Source organism: Medicago sativa, chromosome 8 (genome assembly GCF_051527215.1).
Source record: "Medicago sativa cultivar Bolivia chromosome 8, Bolivia_mono, whole genome shotgun sequence".
NCBI lineage: Eukaryota > Viridiplantae > Streptophyta > Magnoliopsida > Fabales > Fabaceae > Medicago > Medicago sativa.
In genome coordinates, this window is record NC_140756.1 from 79,422,183 (window position 1) to 79,434,484 (window position 12,302).

General features: G+C 36.0%; 1 protein-coding gene across 1 annotated transcript; it reads right to left on the reverse strand.

Moving 5' to 3' along the window:
• Positions 1-271: 271 nt before the first annotated feature.
• Positions 272-4,072, reverse strand: LOC146901968 (uncharacterized). Its single transcript, XM_085735132.1, has one exon. It carries the CDS (start codon positions 2,750-2,752, stop codon positions 902-904), a length of 1,851 nt encoding a protein of 616 aa, XP_085591258.1. The 5' UTR covers positions 2,753-4,072; the 3' UTR covers positions 272-901.
• Positions 4,073-12,302: the final 8,230 nt, after the last annotated feature.

Genomic DNA, 12,302 nt, shown 5'->3' on the forward strand with positions numbered 1-12,302 from the left:
TTCAACATTTGATTCATTTATCATTGTTCTTGCCATTTCTTGTAGTGTTCTATTTTTTCTTTCAACAACTCCATTTTGTTGAGGAGTTCTTGCACACGAAAAATTGTGTGATATTCCTTTTTCATCAAAGAAGTTTTTAAAGAATGCATTTTCAAATTCTCCTCCATGATCACTTTTTACTGAAATGATTTTTGATTCTTTTTCATTTTGAACTAGTATACAAAAAGTTTTAAATGCTTCAAAAGCTTCATCTTTGTGTTTTAAAAATAATACCCATGTATATCTGGAAAAATCATCAACTATAACAAAACCATATTGTTTTCCACTTAGACTTGCAGTTCTTACAGGACCAAATAAATCTATGTGAAGAAGTTCAAGAGGTCTTTGAGTAGTAACAACATCAATTGTTTTAAAACTACTTTTGACTTGTTTCCCTTTTGTACAGGCTTCACATATTTTATCTTTGTCAAAATTTATTTTTGGAAGTCCTCTAACCAAGTTAAGTTGGGAAATTTTAGAAATAGTTTTCATACTTACATGTCCAGCTCGTTTGTGCCAAATCCATTTGTCTTTTTCAATAGTTATAAAACATGATTCAGCTGGAATATCATCTAAGTATAAAACATATAAATTTTTCTTTCTAGAACCAGTAAAAAATATTTTTCCTGTGGATGTTTGTTTTACTTCACATATGTTAGGTTTAAAAATAACTTCAAAACCACTATCACATAATTGGCTTATGCTTAGTAGATTGTGTTTTAAACCTTCAACATATTGAACATCCTCAATTTTTGCAGAATCTTTCTTACCTATAATACCTTTACCTTTTATTTGACCTTTATCGTTATTTCCAAAGGTCACTAGTCCTCCTTCTTTCTTTATGAAGGAGATGAAGCATTGTTTATCCCCTGTCATGTGTCTTGAACAACCACTGTCCAAGTACCATGGCTTTTTCTTTGCATCTTGAGAGGATACCTGCATTTTGTGTTAGTGGTTCCTTAGGTCCCCATGATGATTTGGGTCCTTTAATGTTAGTTTTCTTAATCTCAAGGTGTTTAATCTTGAGAAAACAGTTTATTTCTAAATGACCAATTCTTTTGCAATATGAGCATTGATTTCTTTTTACTATAAAGCCTCGTGCTGGATCATTTTTAAGTTCTCTCTTTTTGTGAAAACAAAATGATTCAAGATGTCCATTTCTATTACAAAATGAACATTCCATTTTTTTATTTTGAGGTATAAAATGGTTTTCGTATAATTTTTGATTTTGAGAGACATTAAAACCTAAACCAGTTTTGTCAGAAATTTCTTTTTGTGAGCCAATAATTTTTTGAAATGTTTCTGTTGATTTTATAAAATGTGTAAGATCATTTCTGAGTTTGTTGACTTCAGTTTCAAGCATAATGTTTTCATTTGTTTTAGTCCTCTCAGGGAGTTTACTAAAAGCTTTTAATTTTTCAGTTGCTTGAAAGTAGGAGTCTTGCAAGCTTTGAATGATTTTCTTTTGGTCATCATTTAAAGCTTGAAGTCTTTCTTTTTCTTTCTTTAATTCAGAAACTTCTTTTTGTAAGGAGTGACATTTGTTAGTTAGAAAATTTGAGTCAAATAGAAGATTATCAAATTTGTTTTCTAACTCTTTATATACTTGAGGATTGTCGAAAAGAATTACCTCTTCATTGTCTGAATCTGCCATTAGACACATGTTGGCTTCTGCATCTTCATCTTTTGATTCGTCAAGATCATCCCATGTAAACATGGATTTTGAGTGTGGAGATTTCTTTTGACTCTTCTTGTTGAGTGGACATTCATTTTTGTAGTGTCCTAGTTTGTTGCATCCGAAGCAGGTTACTTGACTTTTGTCAACTTCTCCTTTGGAGTTATCCTTTTTGCTAGGAAAGTATCTTTTTATTTGATCTCTCCTTCTTATCATTCTTTGAATTTTCTTTGAGATGAGTGTCAGTTCATCTTCTGCTTCTCCTTGGATGTTTTCTTCTTCTTCAGTTTCTTTGATTTCTTCACTTGTTGTGGTGTTGTTTTCTTGGTCATTTTGAGATGCCTTAAGAGCAACCATTTTTCCTTTCCTTGATGGTTTGTCTTCTTGAAGTAATGTCTCATGGGCTTTTAGTGATCCAATGAGATCTTCAAGAGCTAAGGAATTTAAGTCTTTAGCTTGAGTAATTGCGGTTACCATGGGTCTCCATTGGTTTGGAAGACATCTTAATATTTTTCTTATTCTGTCATGAGTAGTATAAGACTTTCCAAGTGACCTCAATTCATTTACTATAGATGTGAATCTAGAGTACATTTCATCAATTGTTTCTTCTTCATTCATTTCGAAGATTTCGAATTTTCTTACACCGATATCTATTCTTGTTTCTTTTACATGACTTGTTCCTTCATGATGGATTTTTAGAGTATCCCAAACTTGTTTTGCAGTAATGCATTCATCAACTCTTTCACTTTCTTCCATGCTTAATGCACATGATAGAAAGAGTCGAGCTTTAGAATTTAGAAGTATTTTTTCTTTATCTTCTTTTGACCATGATGCCTCTGGTGTAATTACTTTTTCTTTAGTAATATTATCAGTTGTCATAGGTACATGGTTTCCATTAATGATTATGGTCCACATATCCACATCTTGGGATCTTAGGAATAGTTCCATTTTTCCTTTCCAGAAGTAGTAATTTTTTCCATTGAAGTATGGTGGTCTTGAGCAGGAGAGTCCTTCTGGTATATATCTTTCTTTTGACATTGCTTTTTCCTGAATCTTTTCTCTAACACTGTTAGGTGTTTTTTCTCAGAGCCGCGCTCTGATACCAATTGAAGTAGCAATAAACGTCGCAAGAAAGGGGGGGTTTGAATTGTGACCCTTTTTAATTTTAATCCTGAAACTTTAAATACGTTGATATACTCAAGAATAAGATTCTTGGTAAAAGTTAGATAAACAATTATATTTTTAAGTATAAGAGAATTTATATTGTTTTTAACAATTTAATAAGGACCAGAACACTCTGGAGAATGATTATATTGATAAGCAGAATAATAATAATATTACTGATTCAATTATAGGACCAGAGAACTCTGGATTAATTTACTTATTTATTAGGACCAGATCGTTCTGGAAAATGATTAAAGTTAATCGCAAGATAATATTAAAAGTTGGATTAGGACCAGAGAACTCTGGATTAATTTAATTAATAAGGACCAGATTATTCTGGAGAGTGATTTAAATTAAATAGCAATATATTATCAAATATTTAGGTTAGGACCAGAGCACTCTGGATTAATATATTGTAAAGTAAATGACAAGAGAAAGGAAGAGAAATTAACACAGGAGAGTTATCCTGGTTCACCAAATCCGGCTACTTCCAGTCCCCACACTTCGTGTGAGATTGTCCACTATAGTATCCTGCTAACAGAAACTTCTGACTAGCACTATAAATTCTTGATCACACCAGATCAGTCCGTTACACCCTGTATTATCAACCTCAGCAGGCTTCTACAATTCTTTGCGCACTAGCAAAAGAAAGGTTGGAATTTTCTATCTCAAACTATTAAGCCTAATAGACTTGAGAGTTTACAACACACTTTGTATGATAAAGGTTTTTTGTGGATCGAGATATGCTCAACACTTGTTTGAGACTATGATTACAAAACAAAACTCAAAGGTTTATGATCCAAGATGTAATGAGAGAGCAAGAGCTTGTTTTTTTGTGAAGAACTTTGTAAGTGAAGAATATTTGCACTTGAGAGATGATTGCTTTGTATTGTAAGTTCTTGGTTTTGGACTTGTAAGCCTTCCTCTATTTATAGAGACTTGGAGACTTGCTGCCCACATTAAAATTCCAGCTGTCTTGCTTTAATTTGAATTCCAATTTGCGCTCCAAGACCTTGGCTTGCCGCATACATGTTGCTTTGTTCATGAAGATTGATCTTGAGAGAGTTTAATGCTTGCACATGAGGAAAAGGCACACGTTTTTATTTCTTGCAAGCTGTTGCAAGTTGTATCTCGTAAGCCAGCTCATGAGAAATATTATTTGATGAAGTCATGTGATTATGTCACTCCATGACATATTTGCTTTGTCACTTAGATAATATAATATGTGGTACTTTTCCTTTAATAGGTCCAAACACTTTTAAGGTCCATTTATGTGTCCAATTTAATTCCTAGTATATTCCTTAAAGTGGTAAGACAATCTTCTTCTTAAATTCTTGATCCTTATGATTTAATGCTTTCCAACAAAAAGTCCATGCTTGTGCTTTTGTACGTGAATGCTTATGGAGAGGTTTATGTGTCGAGATCATTCTTGAGTTTATTCTTATGAAACAATTTCTCACAAAAATCATTAGTAATAACAAGATGAATTATTTTAAATATGTTTATAATCCTTAAAACAAATAAAAGAGATTTTGCTTCAACAGATGTACATGTTACATTCTGAACAACAAGCTCTACCTAAAGAAATTTGATGCCAAGGCCCAAAGAGGAATCTTTTTAGGTTACTCTGAAAGGTCAAAGGCATACAGGGTGTATAATTCAGAAACACTCTGTGTTGAAGAATCTATGCACGTTAAATTTGATGACAAAGAGCTTGAAGATAAAACTTCAAAGCAAGGTGAAAGTTTTGCAGAGATACAGGTTCCTGAAGCTACTCCAGAACCTGATCAGATAGCTGAGTCTGAAGATAGTCCAGAAGCTGAACCCACATCAGAAGCACAAGATGAAGCTGCTTCTGATGAAGCACAAGATGACTCACATCAAGAAGATCCTCCCAGAAACACATTCAAACACAAGTCTTCACATCCTGAAGAGCTAATCATTGGAAACAAAGATAGTCCAAGAAGAACAAGATCACATTTCAGACAAGAAGAGTCAATGATTGGACTAATCTCAATGATTGAACCTACAACAGTTGATGAAGCACTTTCAGATGATGGATGGATCCTAGCTATGCAAGAAGAGTTGAATCAATTTCAAAGAAATGATGTGTGGGATCTGGTACCCAAACCTCAGCACAAGAACATTATTGGAACAAAATGGGTATTCAGAAACAAGCTGAATGAGCAAGGTGAAGTAACAAGAAACAAAGCCAGACTTGTTGCACAAGGGTATAGTCAACAAGAAGGCATTGATTACACTGAAACGTTTGCTCCAGTTGCAAGATTGGAAGCAATCAGGTTACTTCTTTCCTATGCAGTTAATCATGGCATAATATTATATCAGATGGATGTCAAGAGTGCATTTCTCAATGGTGTCATAGAAGAAGAAGTGTATGTTAAGCAACCTCCTGGATTTGAGGATATTAAATATCCTGACCATGTTTTTAAATTGAAGAAATCACTATATGGCTTGAAACAAGCTCCCAGAGCTTGGTATGATAGACTAAGTAATTTCTTAATCAAAAATGATTTTAAGAGAGGACAGGTTGACACTACACTCTTCAGAAGGACCCTTGGGAAAGATATTCTTGTTGTGCAAATATATGTTGATGATATAATATTTGGTTCTACTAATGCATCTCTTTGCAAGGAATTTTCTGAGTTAATGCAGGATGAATTTGAAATGAGCATGATGGGAGAGCTGAAGTTCTTCCTTGGCATTCAAATCAATCAATGCAAAGATGGAGTCTATGTTCATCAATCAAAGTACACAAAGGAGCTTCTGAAGAAGTTCAAACTTGAAGATTGTAAAGTGATGAACACTCCAATGCATCCTACGTGCAACCTGAGCAAAGAAGATGAAGGAACTAAAGTAGATCAGAAGCTGTATAGAGGTATGATTGGTTCTTTGTTATACCTCACTGCATCTAGGCCAGATATTTTATTCAGTGTATGCTTGTGTGCAAGATTCCAATCAGATCCTAGAGAATCTCATATGACTGCTGTCAAGAGAATCTTCAGGTATTTGAAAGGAACAACCAATCTTGGACTCCTTTATAGGAAATCCTTAGATTATAAGCTAATTGGATTCTGTGATGCTGATTATGCTGGTGATAGGATTGAAAGAAAGTCAACCAGTGGCAATTGTCAATTTCTGGGTGATAATCTTATATCCTGGGCTAGCAAAAGACAAACAACTATTGCTATGTCTACAGCAGAAGCAGAATACATTTCAGCTGCAAGTTGTTGTACACAACTACTTTGGATGAAACATCAGTTGGAAGATTATCAGATAACTGCTAACAGTATTCCCATTTATTGTGATAATACTGCTGCTATTTGTTTGTCTAAAAATCCAATTTTGCATTCAAGAGCGAAGCACATTGAAATCAAACACCATTTTATCAGAGATTATGTTCAAAAAGGAATTTTAGATATACAATTCATTGATACTGAAAATCAATGGGCTGATATATTTACTAAGCCTTTAACTGTTGAAAGATTTGATTTTATAAAGAAAAATTTGAACATGCACTTTGTATCTGATTAAATGCTTGCTTGCTCCTGAATAGGATTTTAGGTTCTGAAGTTAGTTCAGAAGCAGTAGTCCATCAGAAGCTCTTTATTGAGGTTCTGAGGAAAACTCGCTTCTGATGATGACGTCAGCATCTGAAGTCCAGAAGCTGGATTTATTGCTTCTGAATAGTTGAATTAGTGGAAACGTTGGAAGTTACCTTTTAAAAAGTAACTTTTGGCCCACTAACTTGGTAGTTACTCTGTGAACTTCTTACGTGGCCTGTATGTGTTGGTGTATAACTAAAAGGGCAATGATGATTTAAAAGCTTTGAAAGTACTTTTCACGCGCCCCCAATTTTGTCATTAATGTTATGTTTGTTTGTCTCTTTTGAATTGCAATCGTTTTACTTTTAACACTTTGTCAATTCACACACTACTCACTCACAACAAACACATTTGCTCTCAAACCTCTTGCGAAGTAAGCGCATTCTCTCAACCTTAGAACCCTAAAATCTTCAACTTCTTCAAATCTTCGTAAATCATCAAATGGCATCATCAAGCTCGCAACGAAAAGTTTCAGAATCTACTTCATGGATGGTCCCTGAATTTGACTACAAAGGAAGAAGCATGAAATTGGAAGAAATGGGACTTGAGCCATTTACAGGCATTGAAATCAGGTCAAGTATTTGTGGTATTCCAGTAAGAATTGCGGAATGGCAGATAGAAGCTGTACTCTGTAGAGAGGCCTCTGGAAAATACTCTGGAATTGATCTCTCAAATACAGCTGAAGAACGCCTCTGGAAGGAAAAAGTAAACTTGGCACTGTACAACTCAACGCAAGCAGGAAAGTATGCTGATCTAAGCATGGATAAGAAGCTGCTTCTGAAGATTCAGAATGAGGACTTACTCCCATGTGGTGGAAGTGAGAAACCCAATTTGGCACAGAAGGTCTTTCTTCAGCACTTCATTAAGAAGGAGAAAGTGAACGTGCCAAAATATATGTTCAAATACTTGATAGAGTGTCTGAAACAGAGTCAGCTGCAGAATAGAACCTGGGTACCTTATGGAAGACTCTTGTCAGAAATATTCTATCAAGGAAGAGTCTTGGACAAGCTGAGCAGTGCTGAAGCCTTCACAGATGAGCTGCTTGATACTAAAACAGGAAAGTTCATTAATGCACAAACCCTCAAGAATATGAAGTTGATCCCTGCTGTCACCAAGCTTCATACAGATTTGAGTGAATCACTTGTTAAGTCTGATCTTATGAAGGACTTTCCACCCATCTGCAAGAAGGATCCCATTGAAGTGCAGATGTACTATATCAAGGAACATTTTGAGGCAACCAATCAGAGAATCAGATTGGAAGATATTCCAGAGGAAATGTATGGTGGTGCTCTGCCACGAGCCAGAGGCAGAAAGTCAAAAAGGAAGATAACTGCAGAGCAATATCTAGAGGTTGAACAACCTGCTAAAAAGGTGAAAGTTGCTGTTGACAAGCTCAAGATTGGTGGTTCATCAGTACCTTCAATCGAAGAAGCTATTGAAAACATGGATTCCAGGATGATCATGGATGTTGGCATTACTCTTGATCAACCTGCAATACCAAAGAAGAAAAGGAAGCAAGCAGTAAGGAGAACCAAAAACTTCCCTCATGTGTCTAAGAAGACTGAAGCTGCTACTAGTGTGTCAGAAGCTATTGGAAAAGCTATGGAGATTGCTGCTGAGCTACAAGAGTCTGTAGTTTCAGAAGCCAAGCAACTGTTGCTGATGACCAGTGAGTCTGTTAAAGAGGATTCTGATCCTGAACCAGAGAAGGTAATTAATATATCATCAGATTCCGCATCCACACCATTATCAGATTCTGATGATTCTGATGATGATATACCCTTAGCCCAACTCTTTCAAAAACCAGTAAAAAGCAAGTCAACACCAACCAAAACCAACAAAAAGTCCTCTCAGTCAACTACTTATGAACCAGTTGGTCACATAATTAATGAGAAGTTGGCTGAAATGGCTGTGCAGAGAGAAAAAGTCATTGAGACTATCTTTCGCCTTAACCCTCAACCTCTTAACATTCAACCTCTCAACATGATTCCTCCAGAAAATGTTGAGTCTACTTCAGAAAAGGCCTCTGAAGCAACTCCAGAAGCAGCTGCTTCTGAAAATGTTGTTTCAGAAAACCCCCATCAACAAACACCAGAACCACATAAACCCACAACACCCCCACAATCACCAACAGCTACCATTGACCCCCAACTCAACACTCAAACATCAACTTCACCACAACAACCACCAACTGAAATTGAACACTCCCCACAACCAACTCCCATGGATGTTGACATCTCTCTAGTCAATGTTCAAGCCTCAACCTCCACCACACACATTGATTCTGACCAGCCTTCGTCTTCAAACACACAAACACACTTTACCATTCCAGTTCCTAACCCTGTTCAAGATTTGGAAATCAGTGATTCTGATCTTGAAATCCTTGAACAATCACCCTCAAACATCCTGGAATCTGGATATATTACTTCTGAGCTTCTGACAATCCTTAGTCAATTGCTTAATCTTGTGGATCAACGAAGGACAATTGATCTCACAAGTGCATATGAAGACTCCTGGGCATCACTTCAGAACCGGGCAACTGAGCTAATTGAAAGCTTAAGGGCTAAGTGCATCAGAAGCAAGGAAGCTTCTGTCAGGAAGTTAATGGAGCATCTGAATCAGAGTCTCAAAGTAAGAAGTTCTACACTGCTCCTGGCAAACCAGCCTTTCTTCTCAGAAACGGACTATTTGACCAGAGAAGCCAGGTTGTGTAAGCTTCTGAAGAAACAGATGGCACAGCAGCAGCAAGAAGCCAGAGAAAGGGAACAAGCTCTTCTCCAGAGGCAACAACAGCTTGAAGAAATGTTGCAGAAGAAAATTGAAGAAATGGAGGAGATGAAGAAACAACAACAAACCAACCCTTAGTTGCACACCTTAGTGTTATCTTTTGTTTGTTGTTTGTTTTATATTCTTAGTCCTTGTTTCTGAAACCATCTTGTTCTACTTTTCTATGCTTCTGAATGCTTACTGCTTCTGACTGTTTAGCTGCTTCTGACAATTGATATACATGTTCATATATTTTGCTCTGACTTATTTAGTTCACTTTCTTTTATACTCTCTCCTGTTTGAGTTTTTCTCATATCTTTTTGTCTTTTATGCTTAAATTTATTTTAATTTTTTTTGATAATGACAAAAGGGGGAGTATATGTGACAAGTATTTAAAGGCTCTGAGCCCCATTAATGGCATTTGAAATTTTTGAAAACCTTCTATCATTTTTTTTACCTTATTGGTATAAGCTATGAACGAACGAAGGAGTATCAAAATTCAAGTAAAATTAATTGAACCATTCTTCTTATCTATAAGTTAATTCTTTCAATGATTCAATTTTGTTTTTAAGCTCTGATAATATTATTGCGCGAAAAATGAATTTAATTAACCTGGATAGAACTTAGGGGGAGCTTACAAACCTCACCTTAAAGACTATCAGACTCAGGGGGAGTTTGAGCTTACAAACCTCAGATTCTGAGCTTACAAACCTCAGAACCCCAAAGTCAACTTGTTAATTAGATTAACAACAATTGATCAATTTTAAATACTTTTGTTTGTCATCATCAAAAAGGGGGAGATTGTTGGAACAAAATGTGTTTAACAATGAACCTTAAAGGGTTTTGATGATAACAAGGTATTAAAAATTGTAAATTGGACTAGCTAATATTTGTTCAAGTGTACAGGACCATAATTATAAAGTTACATCATCATTGGTTCTGAATGAGCAAATAAAGAGCTATGGAAACAACAAAAATTTGAAGCTTGGACGCTCCTGAAGGCAACTTGCTACTGAAGAGAAAAAGCGCTCCTGAAGTCAAGCTGCTCCTGAAGAAATAGCGCTCCTGAAGTAAGCTGCTCCTGAAGAATAGTGCTTCTGAAGACAAGAGGTCCAGAAGCCACATCATCAGAAGCTGCGTCATCAGAAGCTGCAAAAGTCATATCATCAGAAGCTGCATCATCAGAAGCTGCCTCATCAGAAGCCATTTCACCAGAAGCTGAATATCAACTGGATTTGCAAAGAATCAAGAATTGAAGAATTATCAATGCAAAAGCTGTCTATTGGATTCGAAAACACAAACAAAGGATTAGTGGAGTTTGCAACGGTCATTTCAAAGGTGTTTGAAGGCGTGTGTTTGCAATTTGGACGAAAGCGTTGACATTGTACTTTGTACGAATTGTACAACCACGTTCTCCACTACTCTGTTTTGTGTCCGCGCTACAGGACAAGAAAACAGCTCCAGAATACGGTTTCGCCTGCATAGATGTTCCTTTGGATAAGGAATGGATTTCAAATTTGTTCTTCATAGGACAACAGCCAAATCAGGCAAAAGATTATTGGTGAAAGATCAAGCTTCAACAACGACTCTTTGGTGTGCTGGCAATTTCACAACGTCTCTCTCACACCTCTATATAAAGGAGTGAAGACCTAGAGAATTGGTAATGCAAGAACGCTGAACGAAAGACTCACAAGATTTTCACAAGTACCAAACCTCTGCTGAAATTGTTCTGCATTCACTTAGAATTTCTGTGTCTCAAAGTCATATCTTAGAAATTCTTAAGTCCATTGAGTCTGTATCTGATTTGTATTGTGAGCACCTCTGATTGTATATCAAGTGTTCAACCTTAAACAATTTTCTGTGTAATTTTGTTTAGTTAGGAAGTCTCTTGCAGTTGTGCTTGAGCAGGAAGTCTTTTGATTGTGTTCTTGAGCAAAGGAAGTCTCTTGCTTGTGTGCTTGAGCATTGGAAGTCTCTTGCTTGTGTGCTTGAGCATTTGTAATCAGATATTACTCATAGTGAAATCTCCTTGGAAGTGCAAGGGGGACTGGACTACTTCCGGGTTGTGGAAGGAACCAGTATAATTGCTTTGTGTCGTTCTTCTTCTCTCTCTCTCTGTTTTATTCCGCTGCATTTAGATTCTGATTATCACTTCAGAAGCTGTCTTGCTTAGCTTCTGATCAGTGTGTTCAGTTTTTAGGAGAAACGAAGAATTTTTCTAAAACACAATTCAACCCCCCTTCTTGTGTTTTTCTCACCTTCAGATACAAGTGCAAAATGATGACAAGCTGCACGGGTTTTATTGTTTTCCTTAATTTACTATTCTTAGTACTATTTGTTTGATAACGCCCATCGTGATTCTCAATGCCTAACGTGATTCTCATGGTCGATGTTTAGTGGTTTCCCCTTTTGGCATCTTCAGATGTACGTAATACAATACTTACACACTTGCTGCTACTTTATGTACCGACAACAAAAATTCAGACAATTGTCCATTGACAAAATTTTGGAATTTGGATTTGGATTTGGATTTGGATTACGTAATGGCTAGTGATGTACCTTAACCACTCAACATACATGAGTTGTCCGATTGGCACCAATAAGTCAATTAGTTGCTTTAGCATGACCCTTTTTGTTTTGTTATCCCACCACCAACATTTCCAGTTGTTCTAAATAAACACCACAGTCCACAGCCATCCAATATTATGGAAAATCTCAATGATTCACTCATCACATAATGGAAATTTTAGACAATATTCCAGTGCAAATATAAACATCCATAAAGCAGTATTAAGTTAATGATTTAAAGAAAATATGGAGTAAAGCACAAACTAAAATGGTAGCAGGAATTGAGGCAATTGTCAATCTGCACCGCCTTGTATTTAAATTTCATGACAACAACTCCAAAGCCACAATAGCTACTTCCGTAACTAAGTAATTGTTAACATTTAACACCATCAAACCACCGACCTCCACTTCTAAAAAAAATGTTGCTTACCATGAACGGCCTAAAAAATGTTGTACAAAAGAATATA